The 25,154-nt window shown below is 31.3% G+C and overlaps 1 protein-coding gene across 1 annotated transcript in view; it reads right to left on the minus strand.

Moving 5' to 3' along the window:
• Nucleotides 1-18,098, minus strand: part of LOC105363479 (paired mesoderm homeobox protein 2A) — a 35,250-nt gene extending 17,152 nt beyond the window's left edge. Inside the window, exons 1-2 of the mRNA XM_011501191.1 lie at nt 17,721-18,098; nt 7,755-7,948 (exon numbers count right to left, since the gene is read on the minus strand). Of these exons, the coding sequence (XP_011499493.1) occupies nt 7,755-7,948; nt 17,721-18,090 (564 nt within the window). The 5' untranslated portion in view covers nt 18,091-18,098. The remainder of the gene's footprint in view (nt 1-7,754; nt 7,949-17,720) is intronic.
• Between the last annotated feature and the right edge of the window lie 7,056 nt (nt 18,099-25,154).

Genomic DNA, 25,154 nt, shown 5'->3' on the forward strand with positions numbered 1-25,154 from the left:
AAGGAGCAACCGAGAGATTCCAAGTGCGAAAATGGCGGTCGCGAGTTGACCGCAACCCGCTGGATAATTAAACCGTCACCTCTGCCTTTATTATCCTGGTCTTAAATGACGATGCATGTTGTTCCTTTCCTGCATTCTCCTTCAATTAACATTTTCATCATTCAAACAAAATTTCAAGTCTTTTCTCACGTCAAAAGCCTTATTACTAAATCATTCTCTTAATTACATTTCTACATACTATTCATTACTTTACGCGAATCCTATATTGCAATGTTCTAAATAAATTGATGTAATTACTATATTATTATTTATTACTATTGTTATAATTGATAATATCTATTTGTCAGAATTTCGGTACGTAAATGCCAATAAACAGTATTTAAACGGGTATATGCGTCATTTTTTCATTTTACGATTAACATTTAGTGTTATTAACTAATAATTTAATATTAACTAATAATAGGATATTTTATTGTTAAGAACGATAACTTTTATTTTATATAAATATATGATATTTTAATAAAATGAAAGTAAATGCAATTCATTTAAACAATCTCATTCGTAAATTGACGCTCAAATTTATTTCTTAGCAAAAATACAAACAATTTTTATAAAAAAAAAAAAAAGAAAAAAAAAAACACGTAAATGTAAATTACCAATTTTTTTGTTAATAAATTTTGTAAATACCTATAAATTTATAGATTTTTTTTTTTTAGAACCAACGAACGATAATATCATAGGTCAAATTTTTTTTGTTTTATTTGAAATCCAAAAGTACTGTACAAACAGAATAAAACAAACTGGGATCATAATTTGCGAACAGCGTGTAATTACATTTTTGTGATCAACAAAATCAAGCGACACGAGATCAATAAAAATTATTCCTCATCGGAACATAAAATTACCATTGTAACGCCGAGATTTATATATAAATAAATGAGAGTAATTTGTTCGTCTATCAAGTTATTGTGCAACCAATAATTTTATTCAAGAACATAAATATATACTAATGATTTTTCTTTTCGAGTCCTTTTTCGCAATGGAATAAACACGAAAATTTATATTTAATAGGAACGAAAACGACTCGGCCTCCGACTCTCAAACTCACAGCGAAGGACTCGAAGGCAAACTCCACTCCAAGTCGCTGCCAATATTATTCCGATGCTCACTACCCAACATGGAAAGGATCGTTGAATCCTCGCTAAGTCGTGAGTTTCTCGTATTGTGCCTTGTTACATCCCGACCCACTCGCCGCCTCACTCTCTCTCTCTCTCTCTCTCTCTCTCTCTCTGCTCCCACATTCACAAAAAACATAAACTGACTTTGGCAGAACGAGTAAGACACGGAACCGTCGAGCGCGAACTACGAAAGTCGATGACTAAAAAAGCAAATCATCACGTAGCTATTTTATTGTCTATTCAAACATTTCAATAAACTAAATCGTGCTTATGATTAATCCATTTTATCTTTACATGTTGATTATTATTCGAGATTTTTGTATTGATTGCAGGTCCCTATGGACATATTATGGTGAAACTAAAAATCACTTTAGATTTACATCGCTTTACAGATAAACATCACTCGTTAAATAATATGAAATTCTACGTTAATTTTAGAAATTTTAATATTATATTATATAATTCAAAACTTTAAATTAAATAATGCTCAAAATTCTTGCACAATTATAAATTTTTAAGATCATATCAACATCGCTTCGAATATGCCATCGGATAATTTTCCAAAGTGAAATTAGAATCCCTTGTACTTCGTTTAAAGCACTTCACGTAAGGATGCGGTCATCCCCCAATCGGAATTACCCGCCTAATGTGCCTAATGAAAGAAAAATGTCTCTTGCCGTAAGATTGTTCGTGTTGAAACAAAGCATAAGATCAACTCGATGTATCTCCAGAATATACGATACGACTGCCTCGAGGATACAATTCTGCGCGCGCATCATAGCTACTTCCAAAAACTTAAATTAAATAAGAAATTCATAACCGACGTTCCCGCAGTGTGGCCAATCATGGAAAACGGAAAGATAGAGAAAAAGCTCGACGACTGCATCTGGATCGCGATCCCGCGCACTCCCCCAACTTTACCATCTACAACTCCACTTTTTATCCTTTTATAACACGTTTCATGAATGATTCATGCGCCCAGAAGATAAAATCATAGGGATAACAAGACACAGGGAGACAGAGAGGGAAATACTGCAGCCGTGTATTTGATTAAAGGCACTGCTGGAGGCCGCTTTGACAATCTCGCGACGTTTGTCGTTATTCTGGAAAATTCGTGCCTCGGCTGCACCACTCCCAAAGTTTCATAATCGGCGTTCGCGCAATGGCGGCGGACAGAGTCATCGTTACATAATTCATGTGGCAAAGTCGATGGCGAGAAATTTTCCTCCTCCCACGTGCAGCTTACTTTTCGCACGCGTGTGCGGGCGCTCGGATTTTTTTTTTCACTAGACGTGTCCTTAGTCGTGCCATCCGACAGATCATAAATTATATTTTTATATACACTTTACACGCGCAATATTACTTAATATACAAACTTTTAACTCTAAATATGCTTGTTGTTAATGAATTATTGTCGAATAACGATATAATACAAAATATTCACAACTGTGATAAATATAACAACTGGAGATAAATAAAATAAAATATGCAATTACAAAGAGACGACGTAAAATAGTGACTTTTAAATGCTCAAAACATCTTCAAAATAAACCATTAAAGTAATTGGTAATCTCATGGTTTCTGTTTTTTTTTTTTTTTTTTTTTTTTTTTTTTTTTTTTTTTTTTTTTTTTTTTTTACCATACATAGGATGCAATGGTGTAATTTATTGATCTATAAAGAGATTTGTTTGTTTGGATAAATAGCTTTTTTCAATCATAAATAAACGAATAATATTTAAGAAGTTAAATTATTGTTATTATCTATTGTAAAAGTTAAAGTTTTTTCAATTAATTAAGGAGCAGGCTACATGAAACAAATATTTCTTATTCTCATATATACTCGACAATACTGTGAAAATTTAGATAAAAAGAAACGATGTGCAATTATATTGATTCTTTAATTATATCGATTCGTTTAACCTACGGATAATAAAAGAAATTACGTTATCAAAAACTAAAAAAAATAAAAAAAAACAATATTTTCCCAAGTTTTCTAAAATCCTTAAAGATAATGAAACAAATTGTGAAGTAAATATGAAACTACGAATATACATTGTCACTTTTCAAGTTTCGAATAAATGTCCTTGTACCGGAAATATAGCAGAAGTATTTAATCGTTTAATAAATATTGAAAATATTTAAGTAAATTAGTTTTTTTTTTTTTTTTTTTTTTTTTTTTTTTTTTTATCAAATTACATGACAATTAATAGATTGCATTCTAGAATTTTACTGGACTGCCTATCAAAAATTAGAGTACTTAATTCTCGAAAGAGTAGAGCTTTAAAGAATAACTTTTAAAATCCCTTTCAAATTTGCGAAGAACGAACTCACACAATCACCGTAAAAGTAACGGTTAATCAAAGAAAGTGTACGAAATGAATTTCTCCAAACAAACAAACGTTTGTAATCACCATTGAACTTCATCGCCACGATTCAGCGCGTAACAAGAGAAAAAACGGAGGAAGCTACACAAATCAATCGACTCTAAGTAAACTAAATGTTATTTACTTACGAAGGAGACAAAGGCGTTTCTTCTAACGAGCGCCATTAATATGATATGAAAACGTCCCTCTTTCTCTTCCCAAGCGAACAGCAGAACGACGAAGAAAGGGAGATGTAGCGTAACAAGGACATAAGAAAATAGATAAGAAGAAGAAGAAGAAGGAGGATGAGGAAGTGGAGGAGGAAGAGGGAGAAGGAGGAAGAGGGAGGGATTGAGAGAAGTCCAACAAATGCGTTCAGGGTTGAGGATGAATGGATCATGGTGTGGCTTGTGAATTATCGAGGCTCCACTCGCTCCTTCCACCGACTTAGGACGTTATAAAGGAAGCTGAAATGCAATTAACCGACAAAGCACACAAAAACGTCCTCGATAAGACGAGTGAGATGGAGGATGGCATTGCATCATTAAATGCGCCGCTACACCTCTGCCAGCGAACCTATATCTATTTCATTCATAACGTCGCGACGATAACTCAATATTGCGTCCATTTATAGATCCTTTCTATATGTGAGATTGCTTTATGGAATCTTATGCTCGAGTATTTGGAGGATGTGTATTATGAAGCAGACTCCTTCGTTACGCTATGGGATGCCAAAACGACCGACGTCCCACTCTAAACGCCAGGTTTATACATACAAATTTTACTCTTGTTTAAACCAGTATATGCCGAATCTTCAGGTCGTCAATTTATTGTAATAATAAATTTGTAACAATGTAAATTCATTTGTCCTTATGTGTATTCCGAAAATAAATAACATAACTGCTTATCTTTGTTCTGGGGTTTGTTTTTTTTTTTTTTTTTTTTTTTTTTTTTTTTTTTTCCTTTTAATAATGAACGTTTTTGCTAAATGTATTTCGGTATACAGATATAGGGTAACTGAAATCGTCGTTAACTTTTACATATTTTATTAAACTCTGATTGTCAATGAGGAGTCGGAGACGCCCTTACAATCTCATGGCCTTAAATTCATTTCGTGTCGTTGCGCCCGTACCGTTAATTATAAATTCTTGATAAAATTACTCCACGATATATATATATATATATATATATATATATAATATGCATATATAAAGATATGAAATACCGTATACTTTAATTGCACCGTGACTCAATTTAGCGGGTGCAGATCACAAACGATTACTAGTGTTAGACGGCGCTGACGTATTCCTAGCAGGGACAAACTGATTAGACACATTCGAAAATAGAAACTAGCCCTTTTATGACCGTCTAAAAGGATATTTACGAATACGAGATCATTGCATGGTCTTTCGTTCCTTATTATCATCGTCGCCCACCATTATTATTGTCTTTTATTTTGTATTATGGTATTGTTATTACTATTATTATCGTTTAATTGATTTTCAAGATACTTCATTGGAGTATAGAAGGAGAGTATAGGAAATAGGAAATAGATTCCAGACAAGAGAATGAAATGAAATTCATTAATGTGGTTGAATAATAGATTCAGGAAATGCGCGACAGTACGCTAAAGTTGATATAATACTTTTAACAATGTATACCATTAAGGATTTTAAAATACCTAACAACTTTTGACTAGATATAGATATTTCCTTATCATATTAGATAATTATATATATATATATATATATACATCTTGATATATTTAGACGTATTAAGCAGTTGTTTTAGCTCAACAATCCATTCATTCGATAAAACTTTTTTCCCTTTTTTGTTTTACATATTTTATTGTGATATTATTATGAAATTGGACTATCATATCTGACATATTCGGTGTTAAATGAGCCTAAAATAATGCATCGGGAGCCTCTAAGTATACAGTCTATCTATACCTCAAGAAATAATAATATTTAATCGCTGCGATGTCTCGATCCTAGCCACTTCACTGACGACGAGCCAACAACGGCATACGACAAAATCACCTCGTGGACACGATTCGAGATAAGGAGCACGGACTTGGATCATTATGAGAGACAGGAAGGATCTCGCGATGGGGATAAGCGATATAACGACTAGCCATCTTAATCAAGGCGCGCTCGGTGGGAAATTCTCGCGCGATGACCCGTCAAGGATGCAAGCCAATGTAATCCATCAAGCGTCGAGCGAGTCGGCCTCCGCACAGGTGCGCTCCTCCGTCTCCCGGTGAAACTTCGCCATGGCAGTAACTCGATTAGGACATACGTCTCTGTACCCTCCCACTCCCCTATCGCCCCTAGTCTGACCGACACCCACACCCTCGGAACTCCGGGGCAGCCCACCACCAGTGCCAATGCCCGGCAACCCCGACCGGTGCTCGACGGTACAGGACGAGCGATATTCCTTCCCGCCCCCTCTAGACGATCCCAAATCATTCTTCATTCAAGCTCCGCTCTCCTACCTCGACATAATCTCTTATTTGCTTTTCTTTCTAAAAGGGTATACTGTACATCGGGCACTCCCATTGGTCCTCGTCTTTCTTACTCGATGTACTTCGATGATTAACTGGATGACTGGATATTTTAAAAGCCGAGAGGTCAGGCCGTCCAAGCTCTCGTTAGAATTTACTCTAAATTATCGTCTCTGACTGTATTATGCGACGTGTCCTTGCTTAAAAGCTACTACAATTATAAGGGGGAAGAAGAGCCGCTATGTATGCTAAAACGCAGACAAAAATGAAAAATTGTTTACCTTCACCTAACGGTTTAAGGAAAGAATGGCGCTTAGGTTCCTTGATTTAACGTGTGAACAGGAACCCTTCGTTCACGATTACTGCAAATCTAAAATAGACGATAATCGGACATTAAGGCTATTGCCCAGATTTTTCGACATTAAACAATGCCCATTGCTGACTGTATTACTGCACATTTATCTTTATTATAAGTCGTATTATGCAAATTTCATCTTTAAGAAAAACGACTCCAACGCACATTGAAATTATTAAATGAATTTTAATTTCTAATTAAATGTATATATTTCTAATTGAATGTATATATTAAAGTTAATGAAAATAAAGTTAATAAAAATGTAAGAGTTTCTTTCTAAGACCTTGCTTTATGTAACCGAGCATTTTATATATAATGAAAAGTGAAACAAAATTTATGAAATAGGCGATAAAAACTTTTATAAAAATAATTTAAAGTAACTAGTTGTAGTTATTAAATGGAACGATAAAGATTTAAGTTTTAGAACCTTAAGTACTTTAAAAATTAATAGGCTTAGTAAACTACCATAATAGAATCACTCGTCATTGGTTAACATATGTTATTACAAAACATTATAAGCATGTCACTTATCACTCCTACAAAGGATAATATTATTAATGTGAGAACACATATTAATTTGCAAATTAATATTGAAAATTTTGCTCAACTTCAAAACGTATTAATTCAACTTTTAAACGATCATTTGTAAATGACATCCATTTAAATGATATTCAGATGTAAATGATTTAGCGATACGTAATTTGTGTTGATAATGCATTTTCGATTTTCACAGAGGAAAACTGTGCTTTAGGCACAAGGCAAATTATCGGCTGCATATTCTAGTTGCGTCGAGGAATTATTCATGCCCTCCTAAACAATTAAGTTTAAAACACTTCAATTAATAAAATAAATCCAGGTGAGCAAGACAAATCGCTTATCAAAGGATTAAATATAAACGTGTTGCAATGCGGCACATTGAAGAATACTTCGAGCAACGTCAACGGAACAAGGTAATTTTATTCCCTCGTGCAGACCGTATCGACGACGTAAGAGAAGTGGCTCGTACGTCATTATCACGACAATCTATCGAATGATACAACAAGTAACCTTGACGTATCAATAGGCGCACCGAAGCCCAAAGTCAAAGATAAGCTATCCACGGACGAGACGAAACGAAGATTACTCAAAAGAAGGCCATCCTCGGGGCACATCCGCGCGATATATCCTCATCTCCTTTGGCATCGCTCGAGAGGAATTACATATTTGATGGAGCAGGACCGATACCGAGGCGGCTCTGCTCGCTTGAATAATTAATTTACCAAACGATGCCTTGGCATCACGTGGAGAGAATTGTGGCAAAGGGACGGGCACGGGGGTGGGATCGGGGATAGAAGAGGGGCGGGCTCACTCACCTGCACCCTGGCCTCCGTCAAATCAATCCTCAGTGCGATCTCCTCCCTCGTGTAGATATCGGGGTAGTGCGTGTCCTGAAAGGCACTCTCGAGCTCCTTGAGCTGGGCCGACGTAAACGTCGTTCGTATACGGCGCTGCTTGCGCTTCTCCGCGAGGCCGTCGTGACCGGCGTACGCCTTGTATCCAAGACCGCCTGAAAGCAACACGCCCCACTTTTTATTTTTCTCTTCTCCTTTATTTACTTGCCACCGCTCTCCACCTCCCTTTCCCATCCCACCTACATCCCCGTCCCTCACGATCGCCCAAACCCGTGCAACCCTCCTCACGAACCTCGCCAACCGTACACCCACGCACACGCACAATTACACAAACTGCGCGCATTATTTATGTGCCGCGAATTTTTACAGCCCCGCCTTGATGGACAAGCTGCTTGCTTTACAACCCGCCATTTTCTTTTTCAAGAAGATGTACCTAATAATGATAAAAGTAGTTCGTCTTCTTCTTCTTCTTCTTCTTCTATCTTGATGTCTTCTGATTGATATCTTCTGTCTTCGACACTGCCATACAAATCCATACGTCAAACTTTTCCTACTACATTACTAGTCGCATTATTATTAAAACAATTATATTATAAAGATTTTTTTATAAGCGATAATATAGAGACAGACTATGGTGTGTGTGGAGCTGTACTGGGAGTAATAATTCCACGGCATATTGATTATATTAACAATCGGCTTATAAATGATCAAGTTTGCAGTAACATCATTATTCTTAAAAGGTTAAACAATCTTATTTAGGAGTGCCATGGAATATCTTAAGCAGTAGACGATCAAAATTCCAAGTTCCATCAATTAAGAATATATATTTGTTGCAATTAGTGGATAAGTCTGGGAAATCTATTCTCGAACAAAGAAAAATTTTTTTTAAAACTTTTTCCAACATACCTTCAAATAAATTCAAATTTGATTTCGTAAATCTTGTTATTAAAGTAGACATACTCACTCTATATATGCCAGTTTATAAACATAAGCTTATGGGCACATTGAAATTCATCCTATATGTAAGAATTAAATTAATTATCACTAATAATTATGTACTACCACGAGAAGTAGAAATAATTAGCAATAAGTCGAATATTCTCTTCGTAGGTGATAAAATATTCAAAAGAAAACTGCAAAGTTACGTAGAAAATCGACAAAATTATATTTATATTTTCATACAAACAAAATATAAATGTATTTATTTATTGTAATAATACACATTATTAAATAATCAAATGAATCCAAGACAATAATCTAGAGATAACTTATTCTTCGACATATTCTATTAAGCCAATTATTTAAATTAAGTGTCATATAATATTTTAAATAAAGCACTGATTGCAAAATGGATTTAAATAAATGACGTTTATTAATAAAATTATGAATTCTCTTAACAATATATATATATATATATATATATATATATATATATATATTATTTATGACTTATTCATTTTTGCAAAGTATTATTAATTATTATTCCAATGATTATAATGAACACGTATATTTAATAAAAAAAAATTATATGAAATTAACATGGTGAAAAAAATTTATTTTAAACATTACAAAACTCCATATCTAACTGTGAAATTTCATTATTAATATTTATTTAGCTGGACCTACTGCACAACTAAGTGATTAAATTAATTGTATTAATACTATATTAATTATATATATCGATAATATATATCAAATGAAAGTTTATCTTAATAAATAAACTAGTTATTACATTTATTTATGTGCTTGCAGATTAATTAAGCACTTCAAATCTTAAATTCTTAATTATAAACATTATTAAATTTTTTTTTTTTTTTTTTTTTTTTTTTTTTAAATCGGTTAAGAAAAACGACTAATTATCTGACTGATTAATATTTCACATGAATTAGTCGTAGCACATTGACACGCGAAATTCTCTTAGAGCGGAAGTACTTAAATAATTTCAATTGAGCGATTGAATTCGGAAATTCTATGATAAAGTGATCGTAGAAGATGTTTAATTCAGAAATGTGTGGATATTCAAGTTTGACTATTCAAGATTTATTTTAGTTCTAATAGCTGAATAGTAATGAAATAATTGAACTTTCACTAATAAAATTCAATATAACAATTTAATTTGATACAATGATCAATAAACTTTATTCTAATTGAATTTGTTTCCATAATTTATACACCATAAATTCATAAAATCATGATATAAAAAGTTTTAAAACACTACTGACTATTATTGTAAATTATAAAATCCTTATTTCTATATACAAAATTGAAATAAGTGTTTTAGTAAAATAATAAAACTTGGGCATGTATTTATGAATACATATAGTTATTTATATATTAACATATATATATATATATATATATATATATATGGAAACAATTTTAAAAACATTACTAAATTTCTTTTAAATAAAAAATTTTTGCAATATAAATTATATATATACCAAATTCGATAAAAATAATGATCATACGTAATAATTTATATAAAAATCATCACTATATGCCAATGTTTCATATTAAATGCCAATTAAAGATATTGAAAATTGGTAAAGTTTTCCTTTATACTAACATCTACATTACGTATTAAGAAAATGTGAATTATTTTCACATTTTTATGTTACAATGAAAAAAATGCCGATACATCAATCAATGCTTTTTGGTAAAATTAAAACAATGTAAAGAATAATTGAAGGAAAAAATATAATTGTAAAATAATAACATGAAGCATATAAATAATAAACGAAATTTTGTATAACTAATGGAAGCAAGAATTTAAAAACTGATAGTAAATTAATATAAAACTCTGCTTGACAGATAAATCTTTATATGATTTATCTGTATTAATAAATGTTGTGTAAGATACATTTAATTAAACACTAATATCTAAATTATGAAAAATTTCGTATATGTTAAATGAGATAGTTATGGAATATAAAGATAAAATTTTTATTACAATATCAATTAGTAATTTGTATGAAAAATATAATTATCTAATTAAACAAAATTTATTGTGAAAAATCATTCAGTCATTTAAAATTATCATTATCCGTGTTTCGTCATTATTAGCGAGCAATGTTATTAAAGAAAAAAATGAAAATTTCACATGATATAATCAATATCTATAAATTTTAATCGACCCATTAAATATCTTTAAAATTTTAATCCCATGAATCATTTTAATTAATCGAATTAATTTAATTCAACATACATTTTAACAGAAATACATTTTATTGATGATTAAAGGTATAATTAGATGGTTCGTGTCGAGTCAAAAGCAGCAACTACACAACTAATTTCAAAATATATTATTAAATTTTACTAAGAATGTGAGAAGCAATAATATTAAATAGCGTAATTAATTTTTAGGATATAACATTAATTTATTTTGAAATTTAAAAAAATAATAATTAGTAATGATGAAATTATAAGTTGGAAATAAAATTGAATTGATAGGTAGTTGAGAAAAAAGAAACATAAAATAATTATGTGAATAAATAAACTACGAAAATTAATTTTGTTACCTTAGAAAATATTGACATTATAATTTATAGATTTTTAATCTGTAAATATATTAAAATATATCTTGATAATCGATATAGTGATAACAATAATCATAAATTATAATCATTAAAATTCTGCTCAATGTTATCCTGTTGAAAAGCGATTGAAATCTTGGCCCCAATCACATACTTCGAACATGGATATTTATATAAGAATGATGTTTTTTAATTATTATCTAATCATATTTTAAAGTGTTGTAAAAAAATTTTAAATATCGAAATAGAAATATGATAAAAGAAAGTCTAAATAATGTTTAAATAAATGTTAAGTACATATAAATGAATATCAATAAATAAATAGTTGTATATAAGATACATGCAAGAAATTTAGAAAATAAAAAAGTTTTAGATTACAATGTAATGATAATACATTCATTTATTGTCTTTGAATTTGTCTTTGTGTAAAGGAAATAATCACAGGCTACTATGTACTATAATGGAATATAAAATTTACTATAGAATTATGGATTTTATGATTTGCATGTGAAATTTATTAATAAAAATTTACAACTGTATTACTTTAAATTTATATACATTTTTTTTAATATTCATATATATATATATAATAAATATATATATATCTATTCAAATTTTTATAAATAACTATGTCAAGTATAAAAGTATAACAAAGGATGTGAAATATTAACAAAAATCAATCTGCTGTTATTATTAAAACTAAAACAATATATTTTACTAAAAAATAAATATATAAAAAATATATTAATTTATGAATAATATACGATTTCATTATTTTAGTCACTTATGTAGTTTACACCTGCGCATTTATAATATAATTTAATAAACAGATACTAAAAATTTTGTATTTATAATGATTTTGTTCATATTATTTAAAGCATAAATTGTGAATTATCAAAATAAATATTATTATAATAGTTAGTACAATATAAATTATAAATTACATACTTTCTATCAGTATTATAAATTAATATAATATATAATATATAGTAAATTTTAAAGGGATGATAATATTAAGAATTATAATCATTAGTGTATGATATAAATATATATATACATATATTATTAATAATATATTAACACGTTAATGTCAATTATTATAACAAGGATGATATAAAACTAAACATTTGGTATCGTCAACAAAGTGAGAATTACTTTAAAACAAATTTATTTCTACATCAATAAGTATTGTAATGGTGATAATTCAATAATAATGTTGCATTAACTACGCCATATTTTATTTCTTTAGTTTTAAATAATGAAAATTTTAAGCATAAAAAAATTACTAAAAATCATAACCTAAATATGTTTCAAATGCGACGATAGGGGCGCGAACAATAAATATTCATCAATAGCTTGAATATAATGGCACCACAAGTCATATGTTAAGAGAAATTCTTAAAAAAGTAAAAATAAATAAACAATATTTTAAACTTAAGAAATAGATGTAAGTTTTTATTGGTTTTTATTGCAGATTTTACACATACATATGATGAGCCCGAGAGACGAAGAATCGAGTGGCGGCTGAACCGAAATATGTAAAAAAAAAAATCAATTAACAAACAATATGGAGTTAGTTGATGATATGATGGAAGCAAATAAAATGTTAAAACTCCAAGTTTAAAAAAGGCAAGAAAGCCCCTACAAGAGTCAACTTAGAAGAGATGTATAGTGGACAAGGAGGAGCGACTGCTTCGTCCCCCTCGCCAGCATTGAGGGACGTAACCATAGCAATGACTGAGCGAGAAAGAGAGCGAGAGACAGAAATGAAGAGCGAGAGAAAGTGAGAAAGTTAGTGAGAGAGAACGAGGGAAGAAAAGAGATAGCCAGCGCGGAACATCCATTGATTTTCAGTGCCATCTTGTCGTCGAGGGCTGTACTCTCTTGCTCTCCCTCATCCTCCTGCCCTCGGTCCCACGTTCACTTACTCTCACTAGCTCACTCTCTATCTCTCTCTCTCTCCTCTCTCTCTCCTCTCTCTCCTCTCTCTCCACTCTCTTCTCTCTCTCTCTCTCTCTCTCTCTCTCTCTCTATCTCTATCTCTCTATCTCTCCTCTCTATTTCTCTCTACTTTTCTATAACCGTAACGCTTCGCTTGGTTGCTGCCTTCGTAGGCAGACAGAGGGAAGTCGAGACGATTTTATGTTGTACTTCCGTGCAAGTTTTTCCGTTTACTTTACCAAGCTTCGCTGTGGACGATTCAACATACAAACTACATTTTATTTTATTTCGACGCACAATTGATCTACATAATGTACGAAAAGCATTTTTCATGTTAATTTTTATTAATTACTTAATATAAAATTATATATATATATATATACGGGGACATTGTTTAATTAATCAGTAAATAAATGCATAACTCCTCGTTATTGTGTTTTTTAACTGATGTAGGTAAAATAATAATTGAAAGATATAATAAATATTAACTTAGTCCTGATACTTGAAAGCTTATAATTCCAAAACTTAAATCGTAATAAAATAACAAAATTTCTTCGTAAATTCACGACTGTTGAGAGTAATATGCAATTCACTTTTTTATCAGTGCTCTTATTGTTTATAACCAATGAAAGCCGATTCACAGTCTTTCAATATTTATTAAATTAACCTGCTATTTATTGTTTAATCGGATGGACATCATTGGGTTAATCGGGAAATAAACTTCATTGAAAATTATGTTTGTTTTAATATAAAACAATCTTTTTATCTTTTCAACAAGTGTTATGATAATTAAAAGACGTAAGAACCTTTTTAAAATTTATGTAATTCTTTATTTTTTAAGACATCGCAACAGACTAAAATTTCCACTGCAATGCAGCGATTCATACTTTTACATAATATCATAATTATCCTAAAATATTATTAAATATTATATTGAAATCAGCATTTATTTTCAAAAACAGTTGAAATAATATCAAAATATAAAGAAAAAATTAATTATAGGAATAATTAATAACGAAAATATAGAAAATATCTAGTAATAGTTACTGTGAAATTTCTAAATTAGGTAAACATTAAAAACTGTTTCGCAAATTAGTATTACTATAACTTAAGTTTATAATATTTTGGAATGTAGCAGACGAGCAGGTAAAATAAAACTTGTAATTAATGAATTGATTGAATGTTTTCTTAAAAGTTTTAAATCCTAAAATGAATAACATTCGGTCATAATATAACCGTGAAAAATATTAACTCACTCTAATATAAATATAATTAAAAATTTCACATACCCCTATTTCTTTTACGTAAACTCTATTAAAATACAAAATTTATAATTAACTATAGAAATGCGGTAAAAGTTTTATTTTAAAAAGTTTCTTCACTTTTTCATACTTGCTCAAAGATATGTTTAACAAAATCTTTCACGTCAATTTTAAATGTAGAATTTTTTATAAATTACAATGAGTTTGTATGGAACTGTTATGTAATATACAAAAGATATAACAGAGTACGTAATAAAGATTAATATTAATAAGAGCCTTTGTACTGTTAATTTTCACTAAATGTCACGTTTCCTTAACATCGTTCATAAGAGTTAATTTAATTTATCAATTGTTAAATTATAATTGTTTAAACAAAGAAAAAAAAACTGATATTAATTAAGTATAGCTTATAGAAGAAAACGAATATAAATATGAACGAATAGTAATAAAAATAATAGAGATAAAGTAGATGAGTAAAACTATAATAGAAGAGGCAGTTCACCATCCCACTGACCAATACGAACGTTCAAGTACTTTTTTATACATAAGGTTTAAGTAGTTTAACAAACACCTTCAATGTTATTTTTCATCTGGCCTTCCTTTATTCTCTTTCCTCCGAACGAATTCAATGTCTTTGTTTGAATGTATACCGTAAATCTTTTACAGTAAAAGACTTCTCTAATAATAAGATCTTTGTTAAATATAATTGTTTCGTGGTTAAAAGAAATTTTTAATTATTTATTAATTTTAAATTATGATTTTTTAACTTCTTTTAGTAAGTTAAATTATTATGAATAAACATACAACATAGAGGTAACGTATGCCAATAATACAAACAGTCCTTACATTTTAGGCAGTGTCGATTCTAAAAAATTTGTAAAAACAAAATTATTTTTTAATAGAATTCGATTTTCAGAATAACTTTTACTAAACTCTCTAACAATGGATATTTTACTTAATACAATTTATTTATTGAGTTATTATTATGCTTTGCAGTAGTAAAAATCAATTTTTATCAGACTTCAGCATGAAATCTCTGTTTTTGAAGTAAAAAAAAAAAGATAAATAAATAAAATAAAAGGCAAATTTTTAAATAATTTGCAATAAAAATTTTACATATTAATTTAAACAAACATCAAATCTACTATTTAAAAATATTTTTTAATATTTAATAATAACATTATTACAAAAATTTTGACCATTGACACATTAAACTGTTAATACTTATAAACTGAAATAAATAATAGTTTTGCTTACACATAATTATTACACTTATCAAATAATAATTATATTTCAAATTGATATATATTTATTAAAGTAATGTAAAGTTAAATAACTAATTGAAAATTTTCAGCGTACGATGAAAATAGTGTAAAATGTAGTGTAAAATAGTGTAATAAATTATATAATTATTTCATCGTCCCATATAAATGCATACATGATTATACTTAAGCATCAATAACATTTTTATTACTAGAAGTAAATGTATTATTTAGCTTTAATGATAACTCGAAATAATATCTTGAAATTAATGATTTATGCATATAATATCATTTATAATATACTTTCGTCAATAATAACAATGAGACTAGCGATGAGCTCTTCGGAAATTTTATATTCTTAGTTTATCCGCCCGTTATTTACAATATCCGTATTGGGTAAAAAATTAGAAATTATAAGAATATATAAAATATATAATTAATAATAATGATAATAATAATCATAAAATGAAATAAAAATAAGATGTTATCATTTATAAGCATTTATGACATAAATTTCTAAATTTTATGATATTAAATTATATATATAAGAAAATAAAAGACAATACTATACAAGTCTTAATATATTTATATAAAAAAGCGATAAGACGATTTTTATATGTAAATAAATTATTCGTAGTATGGTTTAACTAGAAAATTAATGTATACAAAGACGAAATAATTATTCTTGTCAAATAATCACAATTCTAAATTCTCTCTAAGATATTATATTTATCTAGAATGCATAAATATCGATTATTTTTATTTATAAAATTTATTATTATTATTGATATAATACTTAAGTAAGCCCTCTTAGCTCTTAAAAACAATTAAGTTATACGTATTAGAAAAAATAAAATGAAATGAATTATATACATGTCTTTCACTTTAAAAATATCTATTAACCAATATAATCATTTATATATTATCTGATAAAGATTAAATAAACATTTTTTTTTTTATTTTAATGACGTTATCAATTAAAGCAAATTGACATTTAAAAAATTACTTTATGATGAGTAAATTTGGTCGATTAGTCGATTTGCGAAACAAGCATTAATCCTGAATATTTTAAAATATAAATCAACTGATTTAATTTAATTGTCTTGTACGTTAAAATAATAACAATAGGCGTACAGTATGTCTACTGTACAAACGATTTGAGTTATAAAAATTATTAAATAGATTATTAAAGACATTTATACAATAAATCGTCTCGCATTTAAATAATGTTATCCAAATTGAAAATAAATACATTATCGATTTGTAAAAAATATTAAGCATATTTTAACGTTCAAAGTGTCCTAAGAATAATAATTTTCGCACTTACTACTGTCTCCGTAAAATCATTATACGCATAAAGCATGAAATAGCATTAGAGTTTGTATTCGTTTTGCCAATATTGCCCATTTTCGAATATTAATTGCAAACATTAATAGGGATCATGGGTAGTTCATCAAGTTAGATCATGTAGATCAGTAGTACAATCACGATATCACCATCACTGATTAATCATCTCGACTTTTCTTTTTTTTTTTTATGAGGTTATAATAACAAACCACATGGGCAACATATAGAATAGTTTTAAGTAGGTAATAATAAGCTTAAGCAGGTAAGACAATGTAACTTCTAGGTGGGTCAATCGATGAAGTTCGGCAGCTTTAGGAATGCAATAGAGGATTAACCACCGCAACTGTGTATCCCCTATCCCATCCCTATCGATCGCCATTATCAATCGATCCATCGATCAAAGCGAGTAGCACATACCGATACCAGCTCCACGTCGATCCTTCCTCCCTCAAACCTCATCTCCCTCTCACTCCCTCTCCCACTCCCAGCGCCCCGTAACACACGAACAAAAAACAACCACACACGTTCGATTCTATGCACAAAATAAGTCCGTACGATTAGATGTTAAAGTGGTCGACTTACCCTGCAGATTGATGGCCGAGGGGAAGATGGAGGCTGCGTGCCGATGCACGACGTCCTGACTCCTCGCGGCCATGACTGAGCAGGCACCCGCGTGTCCAGCGTGGTGCGCGTGTGCGTGAGGATGGGCCGCGTGGTGAGCGCCAAGTCCCTGACCTCCGGCCCCGCCCCCGCCACCGGTCCCGGCATTACCCGGATATCCGGCGGCAGCCCGCGCGGCCGTGTACCGGTAAGCTGCCTGGCTCATCTGAGAGCAGGAGCCGAGATCCCCGTAACCGGCGCACTGCATCTCGCTTGCGGCCAAGGCGCAGCTCGAGGCTTCGAAACCCGCAGCCGCGGCTGCTGCCGCCTGGTTCAAGTACGAGTAGTCCATGGTTCTCGATCTCGTCAATGGCTGCGGCAGTGAGGGTGGATTACGCGTTGACGACCATACCTAAATAAACATATTTTGCCACTTGTTTTTTTTTTCTTTCTTTTTTTCCTGATAGACTCACGCCTGCTGCCCGTCGCACCGGCTTTCGGCCATGTGTAATTGCCAATCCGAAAACTTACAATCGGCAGTGGGTGGAGTGTAATTGTTACGCCGGCTCGCATGGTAGTGGCCTAATATATGGAATTTATCAAATTACAATAGGGCCTTTGAGTCGCTACGTACCTTCTCGTCTCACCCATAGTCTCTTCCAATAGCAAAAGACATGTACGGTTTTTTCTGCAAAGGACCAACATTTTTATAGATATACGCGGCTGGCTTTTGTTTTCGTATTTACTCGATTTTTCAAATAAAAAAGCCTAATGACATAGGTGAGGACCGGCAACGATCTTTTATGTCAAATGGTACTGCTCCATATTCCTTTCATACTCTTTAAGAATTTAATATAACTAGCCATGACAATGATAACTATGGTAATAATAACAATGATAACAATGATAATAATAATGATTACGATAAAAATTATGACGATAACAACAATAATAATAATAATAATAATAATAATAATAATAATAATAATAATAATATTAATATCAACGATAATAACAATGAATATGACGATAGAAACGGTAATGACAATGAAAATCATATTAACAATGACGATGATCAAAACAGAGATGATTATGGTGATAATTGTCATGATAATTATAAATAATAATTATAAATTCTAATGATTTGTCAGCCACAATAATTTAGAACATTGTTCCTTAATATTAATCAACGCTGATGTAATCATTAATATCATGAATTCTTTTTAGAAAACATTGAATATGACACTTCCATTTTACGATTACAAATACCCAATATAAAACAACGTATCAGAAAAACAGTACTGATTACTATTGAAAATCCGTAAATAATTACACTAAAAGTGCATTTAAATTACTTTAACTTTAACTAAACGTAACTTAAGATTATGCATATTGGCATAGATTAATATTAACTTAACTGTGTTTCATTTATGTAATTTTATTCATTATTTTGTTATTCTATCTCTTGCAGGGAAAAAATTATATAATTATTACAAAGTTTTTATGCCTCCATTCGGATTGTTCACGATACCTCGATATATATATATATATATATATATATATATATATATGTATATATATATATATATACAAAGAAGTATTTGGAGAGTACAGTTTGCTATATTTATACAACTTTGGAACTTTAATTTTATTATAAAAGAAGTTAGCTATTTAAAATATGTAAATTACAAGCACTACATTTTCTTTAGTAATCTGTCTTTAATATATCACATTGGTTTTAATCAGGCAATATTTACAATAAATTCTACGATACATTCTAATTACATAAATATGAATATTATAGCGATATATACATATAAATACTTTTAATAATATTTACATTATCATTATATAAAATTTTATTCTAAAACTTTGCTATAAAATTTACATATTTATCTACAATAAGTTAAATTCATTTTATATTATTAATTTGTAATATATAATTTAATATATTATATTTAATATATTATATTTAATATATATATATATATATATATATATATATATATATACATTCTAATGTTAAAGAATTATAACACATTCATTAAAAACTACATGACAGTTATGTTTTGAATTGAAAAAATACTAAAAATACTTTAAAACAACCTGAATTAATCATTTGATCGTTTTACAAACTATAACAATGATCATTATATGTAAATTGAAATTTTTTGTTCCAAGCAATATATCTATAATATTTTTTAAATAGAATTAAAAATGAAAGTATGGTAACATTGACGTAGTATATGAAAAATGAGTTTTCTTACAAGAAATGTTCGAATTGTAATAGTTCATAACTCATCATTAACATATACAAATATTCCAATAATTATTATTTGTATCTATGCAAAATTAACGTATTTAAAAAACAAAATAAAACATACACATCAAATTGACTGGAATTAATTTAAAAAACGAATAGTTTTTTTGCTAATTTTTTAAATAGATATAAGCTAGTCATCCGTTGTAAATAAATTTGATAAATTTTTTTACATTATTTTTTTTTTTATCATTTATTGTTTTTAATGAAAATCGATATTTCTATAATATTGTATATAATACTTATAATATTGTAGAAAATTTTAATAATGTGTTTTATGAATAATCTAATAATCTAGATCCGTGACATTCAAATATATTAAAATTATATGTAAATTTACTAAGGTACTTAGAGATTTCCTATCTTATATATAATATTTAAGCACAATCATAAAAGTCTCAATATCTAACATAGAGGGAAGTCCATGGATTATTAGATGAAGTGAGAAAAAAATTACTCAATGCTTAAAGATAAAAATAATATATGACTGTACAATACAGAATTACTATAAGGTATCAAGCTTATATTAATAAAAATAAATAATAAAAAATAAATTAAAAAATTAAAAATAAAAAAATACCACAGACGGCGAATAATTTTATTTCTTATTCATTATTAATAAGAATTTTAACGAGAGAACGCATTTGTTAAGTGATTTGATAAATACAATATTAATAAATTTAACAGTCGATCAAATAGATCGATATTTGTATGACAGACTTTGTGAATTTGAATTTAATGTGCAATGATTTCTAATAAACTTTCAATATGCGAATATTTTCAAGTTAACAATGAACGTGGAAGTCGCATTTCTTATACCATCATCCAATAACCTTATTTACTATTTGTTATTTTTATTTTTTTTTATTTTTTTTTTTTTTTTTTTTTATAAACAAGACATAAATCTGAAACTGCATGAGCGATGAATGTCCTTGAAGTACCAAATTGGGCAGAGACGCTGCCGGTACTCAAGTAACTCGAACAAGCTCTCGAAGCCGCTCGATAATCTAAGCAAATGTGATCCTTACCAAAATTCTCGGCAGATGAGCCCCGCTCTCAACCGGTTATCATTTCGACCAGTCTGCTAAGACAATGTCCTCCCCGTGTCCACCTTATCACAGTCCTCTCCTCCGCAACAACGTCTCCCCCGTTCACCAAAACAACGAGCTCCTCCGCAGTCGGTGCTCGCCCTCGTCCATCGAACCCACGAAAAACAAAAAAAAGAGGGTCCTCGCCACGTGCTCCCGTGGCGACTATCTCGAGGAGTCGCGCGCGCAATCCTCCTCGACGGCGGCGGCGCCCCGCGAGGATCCTCGCCGACGGCGGCCGCACGCGCCCGCTTCAGCTCCCACTCGTCCTCTGCCTCAGCGTCCGCGCGGGCAAAGCGCCTCAGAGCGAGGCCAAGCGCCTAATAATCAGATCAGCTTCGATATCGAATTATTGCGATTATGTACGCGGCGGCGGCGGCGGCGGCGGCGGCGGTGGCGGCGGTGGCGGCGGTGGTCGCGGCGGTGGTGGCGGCGGTGGTGGCGGCGGCGGCAAGGCCGTTTAAGAGCGTCCGGTGCGACCGGCTGGTGGTGCTCCTCAAAATCAAATGATAAGCCTAATTCAATAACCGCCCGGCTCTACGGCCCTCGCTACCACCAACCCCACGGCGATCGTCGGGTGGGAGTCGCGTGCGCGCAGCCTTTTTCCGGGGGGGGTGTGGCCGAGGCGGCTAGGGGCTGCTGCGGGCGTCCATTGGCCCCGATGAGCGCCCCGATAACGTGAGGGAGCGAGAGAGGGAGAGAGAGCGAGGGAGCACGCGCGCGAGACCGGAACGAAGCTCCGAATGCACCATCTAGAAAGACTCCACCCTCTTTCGACGGGGCTCGTCGCGACTACGGGCGCTCCAACCTCCCCTCTCACGCTCCTACTGGCAGCCGCCACCCCACGCGGGCTTTACCCACTATCTCTTCCTACTCCTTTGGCCCGCTCTCTCGCTCTCTCCCTCTCTCCCCCTAGGTGGGTAGGCATGTCCCACGCTTATGCCCGCGCTCTTCTTTCTTTTCCTCTCTTCCACTCTTTGTCTCTCACCCACCCACCCGCACACTCCCACCGCCCATACCCGCCAACGCGCTTGCTTCCTCTATCAAGCCCCAACCGCCACTCCCTCGCCCCTCGCAATCTTTTTCCTCGCGCACACGCGCACGGCCAAGCACGCACGCACAAAATTGCCGATGTACGCTCGGGCGTCGGATTATCCGTCTCCGTCTCTCGCAACCTTCTGTCAATTCGGCGCTTTCTCCCAAATACGCCTTGCCTCGGCATAGCTCTTCCAGCGCTTTTCCCCTTTACGATTGCTATCCTACCTAGCCTCCTCGCGCGATCGCTTTCCGTGCTTTTTGTACAACATGCAGAGAGAGAGAGAGAGAGAGAGAGAGAGAGAGAGAGCTTGCGCCACTTTCACCGTACTTTCATCGTGCTACGCTCGACCACGAGCATAGGCAAACGGTAACGTATATGTTTTTCTCCGCCTACTTAGCGTCCCGGCTAAGCCAAGTACTGACTGAATTTGCAATTGGATAAAGGAAGACGAGCGTTCCGCTAAAACGAATATTCTTTCCACCACCTGCGCGATAACGCTAATGCAATAAAAGCTAAAAACAGGAGGAAAGAGAAAGAGTGACAATTTTATGTTTGGTTCTAGCGTGGTTGGCTATATGCGCCCTTTGCGACGTGCCTGACGGGCTATTTTACTCGATAATTGCATCAGCCGTGATTGGAATAAGTCGTTGGTTGTAAAAACCTTCGAGCAAGGTGAGACAAGGGATTGGGAAAAGGTTGGGAAGGAGTTACGATGGGAGAAAAAATTCAAGCTTATGATATATATTATCCGATGTTCGTGGTCCATTACCGATTGATAAACTTTTACTTCTAAATATCCAAACGATAAGATTAAACGGTTAATCAAAGGGTAAATTTTATAAATTGACGTTAATTTTAAGCTATTTAAAATTCACGGAATTTTAGATTAAATATTTGCAATTATTCAAATGATTATAAAACGCTGTGCATGTCGATTAGATAATAATAATGATGATGATGATGATGATGATGATGATGATGATGATGATGATGATGATGATGATGATGATGATGATGATGATGATGATGATGATGATGATGATGATGATGATGATGATGATGATGATGATGATGATGATGATGATGATGATGATGATGATGATGATGATGATGATGATGATGATGATGATGATGATGATGATGATGATGATGATGATGATGATGATGATGATGATGATGATGATGATGATGATGATGATGATGATGATGATGATGATGATGATGATGATGATGATGATGATGATGATGATGATGATGATGATGATGATGATGATGATGATGATGATGATGATGATGATGATGATGATGATGATGATGATGATGATGATGATGATGATGATGATGATGATGATGATGATGATGATGATGATGATGATGATGATGATGATGATGATGATGATGATGATGATGATGATGATGATGATGATGATGATGATGATGATGATGATGATGATGATGATGATGATGATGATGATGATGATGATGATGATGATGATGATGATGATGATAACAATAATAATGAACAAATTAAATTCATACAATAAAATAGTGAAATTATCGAACAAATTGTAAATAAAGAAATTTATCGTAACGTAAGTTCTATCGATAATCTTAAACAATTTTGTCTTTTTTAATTAAAAATAGTTTTATGCTCTAAACAGTTTTAGAGGTATTCCCAAGGGAACCATTAACCAACGTGATCTTCTTTTTATATTGTGTGTTATATGTACACTAATGGCATTTATATTTCTTACCTTTTTTTTTATCTAACAAAGAGAACATTCCATCTCCGAATTGAAAAATTTAATAAAAGCCCGAGTAAACAAATTCAACGTCAAATATCGAAATAAATAACGCACAATTCAATTAAATGTTTATTCGCATATAAGAGCCACTTGGTAATTCTTTTTATAATATTTATTAATGTTCTAAATGATATGAATAAAATAAAGAAATAATTGACAAATATTATGAATAATTTTGAATAATATTTAATAGAAGAAAAAAATAAATAAATAAACAAGCAGACAAAGTAAACAACTTTCATATAAAAAAACTAATTACGCGTTCAAAGATCTTTATTCTTCAGTTAGAAATAAATTTTTTTTACATACTTTAATCTAGAAATAAAATTATTTTCTTCGCTTTCACATTATTATAAAATATTAGCTGCCCGACAAATGTGGCATTTTATATTAAAATTTTAAACAAATTACTTATTTATTCGATGCCTTATCATGTAGATCAAAATAGTTCGTAGATTTAAATTTATACCCATGGTTAACTATTTTTTATTAATAATAGAAAAGGTTCTTTATATGCTTCTTTTTTTCTTTTTTTTTTCTTTTTTTTTTTTATTCAGTATTCAATATTTATCATTCGCCTAACAGTACTTATATTAGCAATAAAATTTCTTTGACAAAGTCGAAAATGCATTTCACAGACAATATTTGTTAACCAAGTATTCCGATTAAATATAAACTTTCTTCAAGTCCTATTGTTCAATATGTTTCGTTTTTCAATTTTGCACAGAGATCCTAACTCCTAACTCAATGACCAAATATCCTAATTAATTTCATAAGCATCATTAATATATCCGTACGATTAATATCAATTTATTCGTTATTGAAATAATTTATCGCGATAAAAAGACTAAGAATAAAAGGAAAAATAAAAGAAAACGGAATAAACTTCTAATTGACAAAGACGAATTAATTATAAAATCGAAAGCGAACGAATGAGTGCGAGTCATTATTTACCCAAACTTAACGTTAAATTGACATACGTCCAAGTAAATTATTTTATTACCACTGCTCAGTTGGACGAAATTTCATTAATAAATAATAACAACAATGGATTATAGCTAGTGTAGCTAGTGTAGCGAGTATAGCGAACGAACAATTAAAAGTACCTTGAAAAGAAAAATAAAGGTGGAAAAGAAGAAAAGAAGAAAGCAATGAAGGTGTGGA

This window comes from Ceratosolen solmsi, unplaced genomic scaffold (genome assembly GCF_000503995.2).
Source record: "Ceratosolen solmsi marchali unplaced genomic scaffold, CerSol_1.0 scaffold57, whole genome shotgun sequence".
Taxonomy (NCBI): domain Eukaryota; kingdom Metazoa; phylum Arthropoda; class Insecta; order Hymenoptera; family Agaonidae; genus Ceratosolen; species Ceratosolen solmsi.